Below are 21194 nucleotides of genomic sequence, written 5' to 3' on the forward strand. Positions count from 1 at the left end.
GAAAATCTGAAAATATCGAGGGTATACCAGAAAAAAGCACTAAGTCAATTTTTTTAGTTATTCAACTATTAATGCAGTCCTATATAAAAAGATAGGCTCTATATACTGCAAAAACACACTAAGTCGTAATTATTATAATAGATAAAAATTTAATACTAAGTCAGTTTGACTGTTTCATTTACTAGCAGAATGCATTAAGTACTCTTAATGCAGTCTGCTTGTACTATTTTTGCGAAAACCGAACATACAACACTGCATTAACTTTGACTTAGAACATTCTGGTTGTACAATCTGTATACCTATCGTTAGGTTTAAATCAAAAGGTTAATATACGAAAAAGAAAAACCTTTTACCTAATTTAAGGGACATAAATGTGACAACTCATAGATCAATCCGTGCTAATCAACTATTTTTGAATATTGAAAATTTTCCAAAATTGTACTCTACGCCGATTAAAATTAGTTTTGCCAAAAAGAATGAGTTAATGCAGTTATGCGAGAAAAAAGTAATACCAGAAGCCAGAAGTATTTCACAGGTGGTACAAAGATTTGCCGTTTGATGAAAAAATGATGCCGGAACCTGATGTCTATGATTCATATTAGATCATCTAGCACTAAAATCACCGGAGTAAATAGATTTTAAATACAGCATCTAGAGACTTGCAACTTTTTGCATTGTGTTCAGGATGATGTCGGGAAAAAGTCTACAAAAGAAAAAGGGGTGGAAATGTATAATTGCAATTTAAACTGCATAACATGTATCGAAAAGTGCATAGACATGTCAATATAATTAAGGGATAGATTTTGTCACTCGGGGGCTTTTGGGGCCGCTGAATACGAATTCACCATCAGCACTGACCCTCGGGGTACCTAGGGCACAGTGTCACTGCTAAGGCACATCATCTTCTGGAGTTTAGAGGGGTTTCGGCATTAAATTGATGCAAACAGATAAGACGAATACACCTTCATAACGGACACCTGGTGTCTAGAATCACGCCATCTTCGAAGTTTCGAGGGATTTCGGCACTTAATGCCTGCAAATAGATTACCAGGCGGTTTTTGGAGTCACTTAGTACGAATACGCCATCAGAAACGAACCCAGACCACCTGGTGACCAAGGTCACTGCTAAAGGCATGTTATCTTATAGAGTTTGGAGGGTGTTTCTGCATCGGGGGTCGGTTCTGATGTTGTATTCTTATTCAGCGGTCCCAGAATCCCTCGAGTAATCTGTTTGCATCAATTTGCCGAGAACCCACGAAACTCCAGATCATGTGCCTTAGCAGTGAACCTAGGCAGCATGTGCTCCGGTGGTCGGTTCTGATGGCGTCAGCGACCAAAAACCATCGAGTGACAAAATCTGGCCCTCAATACACTCATTTGGATATGTTTATGCACCTTTGGATGCATTCTTTGCACTTTTAACATGCAAGTATGCATTTCCATCCATTTTTCTATTGTAGATTATTTTTCTGACATCATCTTGAACACAATTCAAAAAGTTACACGTTTCTATGTTCAGTATTTAAAATTCCTAAATGTCCTGGTCTAGATAAAGAAGACTAATCATATATTTGCTTTTTTTATTTGTTTTTTGTATCTAATAATTAAATTTCTGAAAATTTCTATTGTTCTTTTTTATTTTTATTTTTCAACAGGATTTTTTTAATGCCGAAATTCTAGTTGTCTAAGATTATAGGATAAAAAATTATAATCGTAAAATTGATACAACTAAAATTAACATTAAAATGGGATTAGTTGTGTGTCTACTTGTGTAAAATAGTAACATTATGAACAATCAGAATGCACTAAGTCAGTTCATTATTTATTAAAAAAATAATTACTAATTAACCAAAAACAATAACTGTGTTGTAATATATCACATTCTTTAAAATACCATTACTATTTCTATACAAGTAATAGAATTAAACTAAAAGTAATACCATTGTATAGAGGGTAATACTTTTTGTGTAATTTTGAATTATATTTAAAAATTTGACTAAAACTTGATTTTCTCAAATCAGTGATTTTTGACTTAGTGCAATCTGCTCGTATATACTCGATATTTGTATTTTGTACACTAAATAATTTTCTTATTTATTATCAATACATTGTCATTATATTATGGTGTAAATAAATAATTATTGATTGGCGTAAAATTTATGTTTTTTATGTTTTTTTACTCTTAATATTGGCGATGCCCACGTGTGCTTGGTTGTAGTAATTTCCAGCGACATTTAGGGCCGGTACTTTATGCAACTTTCTGTCCCGATTAAACCCCGGTTAGAGGAATTTTGTCATGTAAAATTCCGCTAACCAAGGTTTAATCGGGACAGAAAATTGCATAAAGTACCGGCCCTAAGTCTGTCAAAAGGTAACTAACTTTGCATTAGCAAACAGACTACATTTATAATCACTTTTAGTTACCCCAGACGACTGGTTTCGCTTTCTACAATATGCAAAGCATCATTAGGTCTCGGTACAGTAAACCAAAATGCTACAATTACAAAAAACCAGAACTAGTTTTAGTAGTACATTGTAATTGTAGCATTCAAGTTTACTGTACCGAGACCTGATGATGCTTCGCATATTGTGGGAAGCGAAACCGGTCATCTAGGGTAAATAAAAGTGATTGTAAGTCTATTTTTTATTTCATTTACTATGGACTCACATATGCAATATATTTAACATTTAAAAATTTGAACCTTAAAATCTACAATAAATTATGAAATATTTATACAGTAATGAAAAGTATACACACCCAAACTTATATGAAATCATCTGATATTTCTTATTATTTCAGGCGACTTTTAAAAAACGAACACACGAAGTCAAACAATATTTATTTTAAAGCAATTTAAGAAGTACTTTATTTTAAGTACATAACAATTAAATAAAACAATAAAGTATTTAACAAACAAATTGAATCTGGTTGTTTTACAGTCAATAGCATAAAAATTTTCAATGTAAAACGAATAATGTTTAAATTGTTTTTATTTATTTTATTTTTGCTTTTCTTGGATAGTCAGTGTTGTCACCTCTACTCCTTATGCAAGCTTCAGTTTGCGTGGGCACGCTTTTAATCAAATGATCAACATTTTGTTGTGGTAGGTTGCTCCATCCTTCAAGAGCAGCTTGAATTACCGTGCGGTGTTTTGTGGATTATCCCGGCGAGCTCTAAATTTTCTTTTAGGCATATCCCAGAAATACTCTATAGGGTTAAGCTAGGGTGAGCAAGCAGGCCACTCCAAGCAAGAGATACCTTCTGCTTCAATGATGTCTCTAGTCAATCTAATGGTATTTGGAGGTCCATTATCATGCAAGAACATTAAATTTTCTCCAGTTGCACCGTTTCAGAGCCTAACTACAGGTTATTAATATACCTGTGAGCACTTAACGTTGATTGGATGAAAACTAAAGGAGTTTTTTACGGATCATAATTCCTCTCCAGAACATTACACTTCCCCTTGTATATTTGTGAACAGAACTGACAGTTTTCGTTCTTGCTTGTCTTCCTCGACCTTTAAGTACACGATTTCGTGGGTCATCTGATTTTACACAAATCCTGACTTTTTCTGAAAATAGCATATTTTGTCTATTCCAAATACTTCAGTTTTGGTGGCGAATACACCAATTTAGGCGATCAATCTTGTGCTGCCTGGATAACTCGAGAACCCATAACTGTCTCGTGCTGTATACTTCTTGGCACCAACTCTTCTTCTTATCGTTTCGACTGAAAGAGTTACACCTGTAGCTTCTAAAAGCTGCCTTTGGAGCTACAAGTTAGAAATGGTTGAGTGTCTTCCAGCTGATTGGGCAATTAAACGATCGTGGCGAGCCGTTATTACTTTTTGGTGACTCCCCTTGCTTTATTTTCGGAATGGGGCGTTTCATCGCCGCCGTTTCGATGCCGCCGGTTCATCGCCAGTCCATTTCATCGCCGGCCGTTTCATCGCCAGTTAGTTAGTTGATCTTGTATTATGGGAGATGACACGACACGACGTTAAATTCAGTTCAAAACTTATGACAAATAAATAGATAAAAAATACTATTATATTAATTTACTGTTCTATTTCTACTTCCCCTAAATTTGATACTAAACAGTATTAAATTTGTAGTGTTAAATTATATTTTATATTATAAAAGTTTAAAAGTCTATTAAAAGATTAAGTATGGCAACGGGAATGGTCATATCTCGCATTTCCTAGAATTCCTAATTAATACTAAAAATAAATAATAAATGTAACTGTCGAAAATTGGTCGAAAATTCGGAAATATATCAGCGATTAACTGACTGGCGATGAACCGGCGGCATCGAAACGGCCGGCGATGAATCGGCCGGCGATGAACTGGCGGCATCGAAACGGCGGCGATGAACTGGCGGCGATGAAACGTCCTAGACCCCTTTATTTTTGAGCTTTCTTAGTCATGTTACCTAGCATAGGTTTTGGACAGAACGCCCTGTGTTACGCCTAGCTCTACAGCTATGTCCCTCTGAGAACATTACTTGGTCCACAAGACCAATAATATTTTCCCGTTGTAAGTTCTATAACCCCACATGACGCATATTTTCGTTTTTGGACCAAAAGTTAGTTTATTGATTTTCGTTTAATTTGCAACTCAAGCAAATAACCTATACCGTACCGAGCTGTACTATTTGATTGTCTTATAGATCTGTTTATTTTCAACAAAAACCTTTATTCTTCACAATAATAACAAGTTTTTTTCAAAAGAAAAAAATATTAGAAATACAAGGTGATTCCATATAAGTTTGGGTGTGTGTATATAGGAAAATCTATGTTTTACTACACTTTGTTACCTTTATCCCTGGTTCCTTTTGAAAATTAACATTGCCGTTCTTAAACTGCTGATTTAAAGATGTATTCGGGAGAGATGTAAAATGATCTTGCTCGTCTATAGAAGAAACAGTACCGCTACCAGCATAGCCGTTTATTTCTGCAATATGGATCTTCTCCAAGTTCAAAACTAAAACAAACTTATGTCTTTTAATACAATCATTTATAGTTTTTTAACTTCATTTATTGTAATCCGTTATCAATATAACAATAAACAATTTGTTTGAGGTAGAAAAATGACATAGTCGGTGCTACACCCAGACCCAATGGTTAGCATAATTTACCTACATTTAGTTTATATTATCAAATTTTTGACTTTTATACAAATAAGTAAAAATGTATAAACATTTTCAATTTCTGTGCAACATGAAAATGCAGCAGCTGCATAATACTCTGGTTAAATCGGAGAGTGCAGGAAGAGTCTATACCGGTTTCGGAGGTCTTTTCCCCATCATCAGTAGTCCCATATCCTCTTCTCTCCGATTTCTCCACGTATCATACTTTGAGCCTTTCCGAATTGCAAAGAAAGAAATGTCACGGATGAACTAGAGCCATCTACCGAAAAACAAAGTAAGTTATCAATCGAAGTAGCACAGGAAAGGACAATAAATATCGTTCCCATACCACCAGATTGACAACAAGTGGAATACTTTCTTTGGTTATACCTCCTGAGATTTTCAAAATTTATAAATCAAACAGGATGCCGAGGAAATTAAGATGAGAGAATTTTAAATAATTCACAACTCATCTGTCAGCGTGGTAAAAGTTCCAACAAGAAAGATTCCTTAATACTCCTACAAAAGAGTAAATGAATTAAAAATGTATAAACATTTTCAATTTCTTTGCAATACGAAAATGCTGCAGCTGCATAATACTCTGGTTAAATCGGAGAGTGCAAGAAGAGTCTATACTGGTTTCGGAGGTCTTTTCCCCCTCATCAGTAGTCCCATATCCTCTTCTCTCCGATTTCTCCACGTATCATACTTTGGGCCTTTCCGAATTGCAAAGAAAGAAATGTCACGGATATCTTCTTTGTTATACTATCATGGTAGCTGTCTATCTCCTACTGAAATTTAGTTTCTTTAGTTTGTTCTACGCGTTTGTATGTACAAACATTTGGCTTTGTGCAAGTAGTCAGGTTAAACTTCTTTTTACTTACTGAGTATAGTTTGAGACATTAAATTCTAAACTAAAGTAAAAAATATAGATCTAATGAAACTCACAAATAAAGAGAAATATCATTCTTTAACGTTACTTAAGAAAGGGAAGCAATGGACACTAGACAGATTAAAACTGTCAAACATCCTGAAAATATAATGGTATGGGGTGCGTTTAGTGGAAATAAAGGAAGGGCAGAGTTGTATTTCTTGCCTAAGATTGTTACAATGAGGGCAAGCCACTATTTGATTGTTCTAGAACATTTATTGAACTTTTGGGAAATTCACTAATGTGATTTTTACGCACAATGGTGCCTTTGCTCACAAGGCCAAGACAGTGAAAATGTTCTTGAATCATTACAATATCAACGTCTTGGAATGGCCGGATAACTCGCCCGACCTTAATCCTATTGAGAACGTCTGGAATATTATGGAAAATAAGGTTCAAGAGAGTGGACCGAATAACAAATCAGCTGAAAGAGAAGTTGAAGAGATTGTGGGTGACCATGATGGAGATTATTTTAAACGTCGTTCAATCCATGTCCAAGAGAATGCAACATATGCAAAATAATGTGTGTGTGCGTGTGAGAGAAAAAAATGGCTTGGATGCGGGTCCGTTAGCCACAGATTTTTATTTTATTTTTACCTCAATTTATTAGTTTTGTTATATTTATATCTTTACAGTTTTGTTATATTTTAAAATAATGATTATCCTGATTTATGCGTTTTATTCATTTTGTAAAAAAATTTTTGCCGGCACTGTATTTAATATACAGGGTGTCCCAAAAGTAGCGGAATGGTCAAATATTTCGCGAAATGGCTAAAAATTCCTGTTCAATATTTTTCAAAAATCTATCTAATGACACTAGTAAACACAACCCCCCTTGGAGGTGAGGTGGGGGGGGGGGAGCGGGTAACTTTGAAATCTCAAATGGAAACCCCCATTTTTTATTTGGATTCCCTACGTAAAAATAAGCAACTTTTATTCGAGCCATTTTTTCGAGTCGGGTAACTTTAAAATCTTAAATAGGAAGCCCCATTTTTTATTGCAGATTTGGATTCGCCATGAAAAAATAAGTACCTAACATTTATTGGAAACAACATTTTTTAGAATTGTTGATAGATGGCCCTATAATCAGAAAAATGCGATTTATTAGCGCCATATATCAACAATTATTCTAAAAAATGTTTCGCATAAATGTTACTTAATTTTTCAGAGGAAATCCAAATCTGCAATAAAAAACGGGGTTTTATATTTAAGATTTTAAAGTTACCCCCCACCCCACCTCCAGGGTGGGGGTCGTGTTTGGTGTCATTCGATAGGTTTTTGAAAAATATTAAACATGTGTATTTGGTTTTTCATTTTACACGTGAATTTCTCGAGATATTAGACCGTTTCTATAATTTGCCTATGGTATCACGATAAATGCGTCATCTACCGACAATCCGAAAAAATGTCTCGAATAAGAGTTGCTTATTTTTACGTAAGGAATCCAAATATGCAATAAAAAAATGGCGGTTTCTATTGAAAATTTTAAAGTTAGCCCCCTCTCATCACCAGGGGGTGGAGTGGGGGTTGTGTTTAGTGTCATTCGATAGATTTTTGAAAAATATTGAACAAGTATTTTTCAGTTTTTCGATCCGTTGTTCATTTCGCGAAATATTGGACCGTTCCGCAATTATTGCGACACCCTATATAAATATAAAGAAACTAATTAAAATAAAAATAATTAATAATACCTTAAATACCCTTACCTTCGCTATTGCTTCCAGTCTTCACTACATTCGTAAAAGCATGATTGTGTAATTCAATAAGTTGATCATTAACAACTTCTTGCAACTGATTCATTTCGGAACGGATCTCGTTGATTTGAGAATTTCTTAAATCCAAAATGGCGACGAACTTTTCTCGTTCTAACGCAGCTACTTCTATTTGATGCTTTAAGCTAATACATTTCTGTTCTAGGCCGTTTTTCTGACTTTTCAGTTCGGAAATTTGGGACTTGAGATCGTTTGATGAATGCTGCAATACTGTTTCTAGTTTGGCTGTAACTGTTTTTAATTTGGTTTCCAGTTTTTGCTTTTCGTCTTCAAGTTGTTTTACACGTGGTGTTAGAATTTCGTTCTATAAAAACATCGTATGTTAAATTAATAAACAAGTATGTCGATACCTCAGTTCCGTACAGATACAACTAAAAAATTTCGTATTTGGAGTTAACTACACTTCTCCAAGAAATTAACGCACCACCTTAAAAATGGGTCATTTTTGATGTCTCGAATTTTCTAAATCTGTTGTCCGATTTAAGTGATTTTTTAAATATGTTATAGGCTCTTAGGGCCCGGATAGCTCAGGCGGTAGGATGCCTGACTTCCATGCAGGTAGGCCGCGCTTCGAAACCCAGCGCCGGCGAGAACATCTAGACTCTAGACAATTTTAAATGTCTATAGGCCACAGGTCGACTCAGCCTGAATAAAATGAGTATCTTGGGTAAAACCAGGGGTAATAATAGGCGGTTGAAGCGTAGCACTGGCCCTGTTACCTTCCTTGTATACCGTAGGTCCTAGAGATAGCAGACTACCCTGCTATAATCCCAAAGCCGCGTTAGCGGTATAAAACGGGATACTATTGTGATAGGCTTATTCCTTAACGATATCGCTGTAATAATATTGTTGCTAGGCAGGTAAATTGTCATTGTATGCCGGATGTACCAATCAAACTGTGACATTTTTTCTCAATGGTCGCGTGGTTCTGTGGATTATTCTCGCATTTATAAAATACTGAAATTAAAACCCAACAACAGCCTTAGGTTTCCTTAATATTCTGTTTTTTGATTCATTCGCTTATGTTGGGTTGGATAATAAAAAAGTTAGGTACTTTAACAACTAGCCTTGTTTTTCGTCAATAAAGGGTGTTTTTAAATAACTATGACAAACTTAAGTGGTAAATCTACATAAAAAAATAATGACACTTTGCTTTATAAACATATGTCTGCAAATGCTTCGTTTCCGAAATAGGGGGTGTTAAAATTTTTCTTACAAACTGACGATTTATTTATTGCTCTCAAACCGGTTAAGATATACAAATTAAATTTGGTGCGTTTTAAGAGCTAGTTATTGCGCATTTTTTGATATACAATTAGGAATTTAATATTCATCATTGGCGCGCATACGGGTAATATGAGCCTTATGTGCGCCAATGGTGAACATAAAATTCTTAATGTTGTTCTGAAGCTATTTCCTTGTGGCATTTTTATAATTAAGTATTTTCTATGGGAAATAAGCCACAATTTTACTAAAAAATGAATTTATTAACGTTTCGAAGCCCAAATCGGGTTTCGTTGTCAAAATACAAAATACTATTAAAATAAACAAAAATGGTGTTGCTAAGTAAAAAAAATTCTTCTAATAATTTATTTAATCTGACTCATTTATATTGGCAATTCAGATGTATATGTATGTATTATACATTTTAAAGTAGCAGGCTTTAAAATGATATCGCCAATATTTATGAGTTGCGTTCCTGGGACAAAACTTGTATTTTGACAACGAAACCCGATTTGGGCTTCGAAACGTTAATAAATTCATTTTTTAGTAAAATTGTGGCTTATTTCCCATAGAAAATACTTAATTATAAAATTCTTAATTGTACGTCAAAAAATGCACAATAACTACCTCTTAAAACCCACCAAATTTCATTTGCATATCTCAACCGGTTTTAGAGCAATAAATCAAGTCAGTTTGTAAGAAAAATTTCAACGCCCCCTATCTCGGAAACGAAACCTTTGCGGACATACGTTTATCAAGCAAACTGTCATTATTTTGTCATGCAGAATTACATCTTAAAGTTTGCCATACTTATTTAAAAAAAAACACCTTGTATTGATGAACAACAAGGCTAGTTGTTAAAGTAGGTACCTAACTTTTTTATTATGCAACGTAAGCGAATGAATCAAAAAACAGTTTATAAATGTTAGAATATTCCACAAAGTGACGCTAACTTTGAGAAAAAATCACAGTTTGAATGGTACACCCGGTATGCAATGATAATGTACAGCTGGTTCCTAAAAAAACTGATACGACCCTTAGTAAGATTTGATCATTTTGAGCAGTGTATGATTAGTCTGACATTATATTATATTTATTATGACAGACAAATAATAAAATAAACAAACAAAGCCATTTTTTGAGGTTGACGTTATCTGACCAATTTTAAGATTTTTCAGTAACAGTAAATAATAAGTATTTATCCTTCAAAATATAATAAATTAAATATAATTAAACTCATATTCATTATATCACACCTCATCAAAAGCTGTTTACAAGAACATAGTCAGCGATTTTGATGTGGCTTAGTGCCAGACTACATCAAGATCGCCTATAAATCGTGCTGGTAATTGCCTTGCAGCGAGACCAAAAACAAAAAGAATAAGAAGAAGAAGAAGAAAGTACACTGCTCAATTTTCTACAAAATACGCTTTAAGAGTCGTATCAGTTTTTTTTTGGAACCAGCTGTACCTGTCTAGCAACAATATTATTACAGCGATATTGTTAAATAATAATAATGAATGAACATGTTTAAAAAATCACTTAAATCGGACAACAGGTTTAGGAAATTCGAGACATTAAAAATGACCAACTTTTAAGGTGGTGTGTTAATTTCTTGGAGAAGTGTATTAACATATTTATTTTGTTCGAGTTAATGTTATTGTTTAAATCTAATAACTCACTATACAAACGTCAGAAATTCGAGTCCTATACATTGTGATTTGTTACCTTGATAATAATAAAAGTAGAGAAAACTCAAATTTAAAATATTTATGTTTCCGATTACTTTGTCCCTTTCTGGCTAAAGGTAGCTCGTTGATTGGTGGTGTGGACAATTCGAAACCACTTAAATATTTAATATTGAATAGCTAATGGATTCGACCAATCATGAAAATACCATTTATAAATAAAATAATGACACCTACTGTTTCCCTGTTTTCAGAATGTTCACAATTTTTTTTAAGAACGACATTATATTATACAGTTGTTCTAAAGGATCTTTGCACAAACGTACTTAATGATTGATTTGCAAACAAGTTAAATCAAAACATAAAGTGAAACGTACATCAGCATTCCAGTGGACATATTTTATAAAGTTGTTTTATCCGAGTGTTTGATCTTTTTTCACTATTGATGAGATTGATGGACTCAACATTGAACAGTTTGAACATCATACCGACTATTATTAATATAAAGATAAAAATAAAACGGTAAAATATTACTTGGCTCATTAGCTTAAAAATAGATAATTACCAGACAGAAGTAAACAAATAAAAAAGCAACAGTAAGTCGTTCTAATAATTATGTTTGAAAATAAAAATTACAATGAAATGTATAAACATTAAAAGTTTAAATAATAGGTTTGTTCTAGCATCAGTTTCAAACGGTTTGAAACCATCAGCGAATAGTGGATCAGCGCGAGTAGAGGGGATAGCACTGGTGACTGTATTATGTCCTCTCATTGACCAACTGTTTGCTGACGGTTTCTGACTAGTTTGACTGTTTGCTAGAACAAACCTAATATGAAAAACCATTTAAACAAAAACAAATTCTTTAAAGTCACTCAAAATGATAAACGTCAACATTTTTAGTAAATACAGTGGGTGATCATAGCGTGTGATCCAAAATTATTGTCACCATAGGTGGCTCTGAACGACAGAGATAGCTATACAGTGCATGTATATTATTAATTCAGATATACTTTCCAGTTTATGTCAACTTTGACAGATACTTGTCAGTGTACGTACGTCAACTTAAAAAACACTATAATTGAACATAAAAAGTAGCAGAGGAAGCAAAATTTTAACTTTATACGAATTAAAAAGTCTTGAGATTGGATATCTTTTCAACGTGTTTTCAATCTTTATTCCTTGTTTGGAAAAGTGATCATAACAACACTGAACATAGCCGCAATTGGCCGTGACGTCACACTCCGGCGGTCTTTTAGATTAAAACAAGACATACGTAATTTTTTTCACGGATAGCTTTGATCCCAATAATTGTGGACCGCTCGTTATTATTAGAGCCACCTTAGAAAATTTTACTTTTGTTTAATAATGGTATGTAAGTTTTTTCTTTATACGGTCCACGTTGCCTTTGAAACTTTAGAAATGGATGCTATGCTTCTGTTGGAGTGATAAGTATTGAATATTGAAGTTTTTATTCCTGCTGTTTTCCTTGGTAAGATGTCTTTGGATTTCCCATGATGTTCTGCTACCACTAGTGTAACGAACGCGCAATTTTTACTAAATTCGCAAAACATAGTATAGGCCTGTCAGAGTTTCACTAGAGAGCAATTGAAACTCGCAAAGTTTATTATAACTCTAAATACCAAGAACACAAAATAGTAGGCACACTAGTTGCAAGCCGCTGGGCAGCACTGACAAACAATGGCATCTAAGTCACGCATTGCCACATATGCGTGTTGCCACTATTGTCAGACTATTTATTGCACTTTCATAAAGTGTAACAAAACAGCCAAATGGAAACAAATCCATTAATATATGATATAGCTCAATTATATACCCTTCCTCTTAAACATTGAATGTTATTAGGTGGCTCTAATAATATGATCACCCACTGTAATGTATCAAAGACATAGCTTTTCCTTGTTTAACTTATTCTGGTTTCTACAGACGAGTGGCTTAATTTTGCGATACTAGTAAAAAAAGAGTCCTGGCATAAAAAGTAATGCGTGAATAATTTCATGCATGGGCAAATATCCGATGAAAGAACTCTATATACTTCTATACTCACGTTTTCTAGTTCCAAATCTAATATCTTCTTTTTTAAAGCTTTGTCGCTACGTTTAGCTTCAACTAAGTGACCTTCCAATTTAGTTTTTTCATTCGTCAGCTCGACACAAAGCCTTTCCATATCTTTACAGCTTTTTTCTAGTTTTAATGTGCCTTCTTCCATTCTTTGTTGCAACCTTTCATTATTTTCAACAGGTTTGAGAGGCACAGTTTGGACACCACAATCAACAGTATGAACACATAATTTCTCCTAAAAAATACAGAAAAAGTAATAGCCATGAATCTTAAAATATCTTAGAGGTTATTTAAATTGTCATTTAAAAAAAGTTAAGAACTGTAACACTAAAAATTAGACCATATTTTACATTACATTTTGATGTCAACACTAAATTTAATATTAATAATATATAGATAAAAATAGATAGATGATATTGTTAGACAGAGTTTCCTACTGCTCACTTGGAGTACTGAATTAACTGATCACATAAATCTCTACAAAGAACTAGGATAAGACTTAATTGTGGACTTAGTCTTAAAATATATTCCAAAATGGTAATGTGCTATGCAATTGGTCGCAATTCTATTGAGGTCGTTGGTACATCATATTGGGGGTTCTCCTGGCTTCGCTTGTCTGTCTGTGGTCTTCAATCAAGCAACCTTGTTGCCTACCTGTCGTCTTTCATTTTTGCAACATGTCCCGCCCATTTCTATTTTTTGCATTGTAATACTTATATGTTCAATAATGCCTTCCACTTTGGTTTGTCTATGAACTTCCTCATTCCTTGGTCTATTTCTCAAGCATCGAAGATAGTAAGTTGAAATAAATTATTTAGACCAACAGAATAGTAAAGTCTCATGATTGTTATTGCATAAAAATAAAGATTGTTTATTGATATAATATATAATACAAAAACATGGTATGCACAAACATGAGAGCTGGAAATGTTAAGGCAGATCTAATTGTCAATTTGAAGCAGTCAAAGAGTTCATATATCTAGGGGCATAGTACAATACTAACACAGAAGAAAAAAAAAGGAAATAAAAATACTTAGCTAACTAACTGATATTTCAAAAAATTCTTATAAGACTGTATAGAACACTGATAGTCCCCATTCTCACATATGGATCAGAAGCATGGACCCTAACCAAAGCAGATCAATACTCCCTATAATTTTTTTTAAAGGAAGGTATGATTTAAGATATTCGGAGTGGTCTGTGGAAAGGGAATATGGAGGTGTAGATATAACTTTGAACTGCAGAGTAGGTATCTACAAGCATATGTTTGGTGAAAAAGATATTACCACTAAAATCAAGCGAAACCGTCTGCGGTGGGTAGGACATGTAGCCTGGGCCCCATAAACGAACATGATAAAAGATTCTGACAGTGCAACTGGTGGCAAAAAGAAGAAGCTGAGGTAGATAGATGGGGTAACAGAGTGTTAGCCAGAGTGTTAGACTGTGTTGCTAGCTGGAAATCCAAGCAAGGGACAGAGCAGAATAGAGCAGAAAGATCGAAGATTGAGAAGGTCGAAGTAGCCACTTTAAGGGCTGTAGCACTGTAATGATGATGAGATTGATGTTTAAACATTCATATTTGAACATAGCGCTCTTTAGTTTTTTAGTTCATCCTTTTTGTCCAGATCAATTTGAATTTATCTTGGTTGTTTACCTCTACACAATATTAAGTAGTTGACAAAACTTATTTTGAATAAGAGGTCCCTGCATAAATGTGATGTGTTTTTATGACAATCAAATAAAGACAAAAAAGTTTAAAACAAAGATAGCTTTATGTTTATGATCTTGCAACACACTATAATTGATAATAAGTAAATTGTACTTACAGGTCTTATATTAGTATGACTAGTACTTCTAGGTCGTGAATCAAAAGCTTGCTGTAAATGAATTGTTGAAGCAATTTCTGGAGGTATCCTTTTCAACGCATATTGCATATCTTTAACCATTTGTTGTATTGTGTTATCCTCTAAAACAAACATTGAATGCTTTAAAAAATCCATAAGAACTAAAATAACAACAGTAATATCAAGTCCTAATAGTTTTCAATCAATCACTACAGTGAATTAAGACTGAAGATAAATAAACTAAATAGGAGAAAAAATGTAAAATTTATCAACTAACAAAATAATCTAACATATAAGCGAATATTACGAAATAGGTACATAAAATAAGAGTAAAATGTTGTGTAAAATAGAAATGGTTGGAAAATTCTAATTGTTATTTTAATGTTGAGGACGATTTCCAGAATGGGAAAGGTTCAGTAGTTAATTAAGAAAGGTAAGTTTCATTACACCAACAATAATTGAGGCGCTCAGAGCAACAGAGGCCTAAGCCACAAATTGAGCATTTTTAGATTAATACCTATATCTCAATAAAAACAGCAACATTAAATCTTTGGATTAACAAGGGTCTACACAACCTACCTTTATATTTGGCTAAATGGCGCTACATAATTTGTAGCGTCATCCCATAAGCATAATGGAAATACGAATGCAAAGATTGCATTTATCTCATAAATTCGTTTTTGGGATTAGGCCACTGTTGCTCTAAGCGCCTCAATTGTTATGGCTCAATTATTATGGCTGAATTCCATATAAACATAATACTATGCTAACCACCTATGCTGTATCATTTCAGCATTAATTAGTGTACCTATTTATTATCAAACTTAATTATTCTAACTTTGACATTGCAAAGTTCTTATAATAATAATTATCATTGATTACCATTAATTTCTCAGATGGATGAGACATATAGAACAAAGAAATCCAGAAGCAGTTATCAAGAAAATCACCAAATGGTGACAAGTATCAGGCAGACCATGAGGAAGACCAAAAACGAGATGGGAGAACCAGATAATTGTGGACCTTAAGAAGATGGAAGTTAGAGAATGCACAACCATAAGCAAAAACAGAAACGAATAGAGAAATAGAGAATCCGCCATACTGGCTGAGTCTTAATATATATTCAAAGTAGTTATGAGTATTCTGTTGTGAAAACTTTTGTTCTGAACAAAAATTATTGGTGCAAGGTTGTTAAAATTAACTTTTTATCATCTATTTGGTTGGTGGGTTGTCTCAATCATTCGCCTTCAAGTTCTGATGCTAAGTTCTTGGATGATTTTGAAAATATGTGTGATTGTATCATTGCTAGGAATTACAATTTTGTATTAATCGGTGACTTTAATTTGAATTTTTTTGCTGATACTTTTTATGTTAGGAAGGTTAAAAACCTATTATCAAACTATGGTATAAGACAGGTAATAGACAAACCAACACGCATAACAAATACAAGTAAAACGTTAGTTGATTATGTACTTACAAATGAGGATCAAATCACATCCAACGTTCATGATTCTCCTAAAATTAGTGATCACTCAGTAATATCAGTAAATCTTAATAATACGAAATCCACATCTAATATGATTATTAAACAATATAGAAATTTAAATGAAAAAAATTATTTGAAAATAAAAACTAACTTAATTTCATATAACTGGAATTTGGATTCTACTGATGTGGATGTTATCTACCAACAAATACATGAAAATTGTAAAATTGAAATTGATAATAATGCACCTATTCAGACTTGTAAACATAATCCTAAATTACCATGGTTTGATAATGAGGTTTATAAAAAAATTAAAATTCGTGATGATGCATATAAGAATTTCAAATCATGTGGTCATGAAACACAAAAACAAGTTATGTGGAATAATTTCAAAAAACACAGAAATGATGTAGTTAGTACTTTAAAGTCCAAAAAATCTGCATACTATTATAATCAAATAGATAATTATAGATCAAATCCTAAAAAAATGTGGAAGACACTAAAAAAACTGGTCAATACAAATACAAAAGATACACCTAAATGTGTTCAATTTCGATGTAACATCACTGGTGAAATAGCCGTTAAAAGAGACAGTATGGACATATCTATGGGTTTTAATGAATATTTTGTTGAGAGTATTTCTAGTATTGTAAGTCATGCAGATTTTTTTAATGATTGGATAAATGTAAATTGTAATCTTTATTTGCCATTTGACAATTTTGTACAATTAACTTTGTAATTTTATTTATAAATGTGTTGGATAATAAATATTCTAACTATGAAATTTTAAATGGTAGAACGTTAAAGGAAATTTATGAGACAATTGGTCACATCATACTAAACTTAATTAATATGTCACTGGATGCTGGTAAGGTGCCAAATCAGCTTAAAACTAGTACAATTATTCCTATCCAAAAGATCAGTAATACAAATAAGGCTGAGGAATTTAGACCTATTAATACATTACCGACAATTGAGAAACTCCTTGAGCTAGTTGTTTATGAGCAATTAATGGAACATGTAAAAAGGAATTCAATTTTAAAAGAAAATCAATCTGGGTTTAGAAAGAACCATTCTTGTGAAACTGCATTACAACTAACAATCTGCAAGCTAAAGAATGATATAAAAGATGGTAAATATACTATTGGAGTTTTTTTGGATCTGAAAAGAGCTTTTGAAACCATTGATAGAAACATTTTATTAGCTAAAATTGAACAATATGGAGTTTCCGGTAAGGTTTTAAGTTGGTTTGAAGATTATCTAAGCAATCGCAGGCAAAAGGTATGTTTTAATAATACAGTATCGACTGAGAAAGACATTTTGGTAGGGGTACCTCAAGGTAGTGTCCTTGGACCACTCCTCTTCATACTGTATATTTTTTTTTGGTTTATTGGCATTGGGAAGAACCCGTTTTGCCACGAAAATTTATCACATTTAAAAGTATATACATATAACTGAACACAATTTGGTACAAATACAATTTTTACAAATCTGTACATATAAATACAGTAACTGAATACAATTATTTGGTACAAATACAGTTTTTACAAATCTATACATATATATTTAATACCTAACTGAATACAATTTGGATTGGTTGATACAGACCTAAAAGTTGAGGAAATTATAAGCGTCTCCTCGTACGACCCAAAAAGTTACAAAAAATAGCTCTTACTTAGGGACTATGGATGCACTCCAGCATAATGGAAAGATAATTTTGAGGAAACGGGATTTTTAGTTTAGTTAGTTCCGTAATAAGGTAAGAGGTGGCATTAGAATTATGACTGCATTGAAAAATCCAGTGATTAAAGTCGTCAAAACTGTCACTGCAGTCACAGAGGGGGGATGTGGCCAATTTCATCTTATAAAGCTTAGAGTTGACTGCTCCGTGTCCAAAGAGGCACCTAATGTATTTGGTGTTAATTTTTCTATTGGGATGGCTTCTTTTAGCAAGCTTTGTAGAAGGAAGTGTTGGAAAAAGCGTGCAGTACTGAAATGCATTGTTAGATCTAATTGTTGTCCATTTGTCTGCCCATTTAGTTCTTAAGATTTGCTTACATATAGATAATGCGTCTTGTAGCGTTAATTCGGGGGCTTGTTTGCCATCAGTGATAGCTCTTTTTGCCAGTTTGTCAGCTGTTTCGTTTCCCGTTATGGAGGAATGCCCTTTGGCCCATATGAAGAATGTATTTATCTGTTTATAATCTAAGGCTCTTAAGGTTGTCAAAATTTCCACGATTATTGAGTTATTGTATATGGAGGTAACCGGGTACACCAGAGCTGATAAAACAGATTTCGAATCCGATATTATAGCCAAGTTTGACAAGGGTAGCAGTGAATTGTTTGCCCAATCCAAAGCCTTAAATATAGCAAGTGCCTCTGCTGTAAAGATTGTAGAGTTTTTTTTTTTTTTTTTTTTTTTTTTTTTTTTTTTTGTTTATTGGCTTTGGGAAGAACCCGTTTTGCCACGAAAATTTATAACATTTAAAAGACTATACATATAACTGAACACAATTTGGTACAAATACAATTTTTACAAATCTGTACATATAAATACAGTAACTGAATACAATTATTTGGTACAAATACAGTTTTTACAAATCTATACATATATATTTAATACCTAACTGAATAAAATTTGGATTGGTTGATACAGACCTAAAAGTTGAGGAAATTATAAGCGTCTCCTCGTAAGACCTAAAAAGTTACAAAAAATAGCTCTTACTTCGGGATTATGGATGCACTCCAGCATAACGGAAAGATAATTTTGAGGAAACGGGATTTTTAGTTTCGTTAGTTCCGTAATAAGGTAAGAGGTGGCATTAGAATTATGACTGCATTGAAAAATCCAGTGATTAAAGTCGTCAAAACTGTCACTGCAGTCACAGAGGGGGGATGTGGCCAATTTCATCTTATAAAGCTTAGAGTTGACTGCTCCGTGTCCAAAGAGGCACCTAATGTATTTGGTGTTAATTTTTCTATTGGGATGGCTTCTTTTAGCAAGCTTTGTAGAAGGAAGTGTTGGAAAAAGCGTGCAGTACTGAAATGCATTGTTAGATCTAATTGTTGTCCATTTGTCTGCCCATTTAGTTCTTAAGTTTTGCTTACATATAGATAATGCGTCTTGTAGCGTTAATTCGGGGACTTGTTTACCATCAGTGATAGCTCTTTTTGCCAGTTTGTCAGCTGTTTCGTTTCCCGTTATGGAGGAATGCCCTTTGGCCCATATGAAGAATGTATTTATCTGTTTATAATCTAAGGCTCTTAAGGTTGTCAAAATTTCCACGATTATTGAGTTATTGTATATGGAGGTAACCGGGTACACCAGAGCTGATAAAACAGATTTCGAATCCGATATTATAGCCAAGTTTGACAAGGGTAGCAGTGAATTGTTTGCCCAATCCAAAGCCTTAAATATAGCAAGTGCCTCTGCTGTAAAGATTGTAGAGTTTTTGTTTAGTTTAAACAACAAACTTTCGTTTGTGTTTTCCCTGTACACTGCACATCCTGTTCCAGTAGGGGATTTGGATCCGTCTGTAAAAAATTTATGTACATTACCTAATTTCTCTAATTCTATTTGCATAGATATGTTATTAATTGCTGGGTTATCATTATATTCTGGAAAAATAATATTTGGTTGTGTAAGACATATATCGAATTTAGCCGTGAAGAACGGCAAACCAGAATCATCACGTAGTTCGATGTTTGAGACTGTTGCAAATGCATCAGCTAGAGGGGGACAGTTTCTGTTGTGCCAGTATTTATTAGTGTAGCTATATGCAGTTAATATGCCTAAATTTTTAATAAGGTCGTTGTGTGTAAATCGTTTTTGTTTAACGACGAATTTTTCAGCTAGTAACTGTCGTCGAAGTTGCATGGGGGGTTCGCCACACTCTGCAAGGAGAGCAGCTGTGGGAGTGGATTTAAATGCACCAAGAACAATGCGTAGAGCCTTGAACTGTACTCTATCTATTTGTGAAAGTCTGGAATTAGTGGCTGATCCATACAAGAAACAACCATAATCTAGGATAGATCGAGTGTACGCTCGGTAGAAAATCAAGTTAATGTTAGGGTCAGCGCCCCAATGATATCTGTTAATTGCTCTTAGGATATTAAGACTTTTTTCACTTTTCTTAATGCATCTTGATATGTGATCAGACCAGGTCAGTTTGCAATCAAATGTGATACCCAAATATGTGTATGTTTTGCAAACAGGTATAGTGTGATTTTGAATTGTAAGGCTATTAAGTTCTGGCAATTGGTGTCTGGTAAAAAATACAATAGCAGATTTATGAGGTGATATTTCAAATCCCTGTTCAGGAAAGTATTTAAAGCAGCAATGCACTATATACTTAAGATTACTAACACATTGAGAGTAGTTTTTATGAGTAGTGTATATAGAAAAATCGTCAGCATATTGTAAAATTCTTGCGTTCATACCAAGGTTGTGAACATCGAGGGTATAGATATTAAATAGAAGCGGGCTCAACACCGACCCCTGTGGCAGACCAGAGTTAACCTCTCTAGGACCTAGAGTATTTGTATTGCATTTTATAAAGATCTGTCGTCTGAGGAACATATTAATAAGAACAAATGCAAATTGTGGTGGTATATGGATGTATGTTAACTTTTCATATAAACAATCCAACAGCACGCTTTCATAAGCACTAGAGATATCTAAAAATAAGGCAGCTGAATAATGGTTTTCTGAAAAAGCCAACTGAATTTCCGTTGCAAGATTGGCTGCACAGTCGAGAGTACCTTTACCTCGCCGAAAACCAAACTGGGATTGGGGGAGGATGTTATTATTTTCTAACCACCATTCTAATCTGAGTTTGATAATTCTTTCCAAAGTTTTTAATACACAAGACATTAGAGAAATGGGTCGCAGAGCTTTGTTGTCACTGACCTTAGGAATAGGAATAATTAGACACTGTTTTAGTGAGGGGTAATCCGTATCTCCTGAAAGTATATTGTTATATATTTTGCAAAGAAAGTGTTTCGCCGAGTCAGGGAGCTTTTTAATCATCATGTAATTG

General features: G+C 33.6%; 1 protein-coding gene across 1 annotated transcript in view; it reads right to left on the minus strand.

Annotated features, from left to right (window-relative positions):
• The window catches only part of LOC114337215 (uncharacterized), a 41291-nt gene that overhangs the window by 4697 nt on the left and 15400 nt on the right, over positions 1–21194 (minus strand). The window contains exons 2-5 of the mRNA XM_028287622.2: positions 14652–14791; positions 12812–13060; positions 7766–8135; positions 4817–4983 (exon numbers count right to left, since the gene is read on the minus strand). Coding sequence (XP_028143423.2) covers positions 4817–4983; positions 7766–8135; positions 12812–13060; positions 14652–14791 — 926 coding nt within the window. The remainder of the gene's footprint in view (positions 1–4816; positions 4984–7765; positions 8136–12811; positions 13061–14651; positions 14792–21194) is intronic.

This window comes from Diabrotica virgifera, chromosome 1 (genome assembly GCF_917563875.1).
Source record: "Diabrotica virgifera virgifera chromosome 1, PGI_DIABVI_V3a".
Taxonomy (NCBI): domain Eukaryota; kingdom Metazoa; phylum Arthropoda; class Insecta; order Coleoptera; family Chrysomelidae; genus Diabrotica; species Diabrotica virgifera.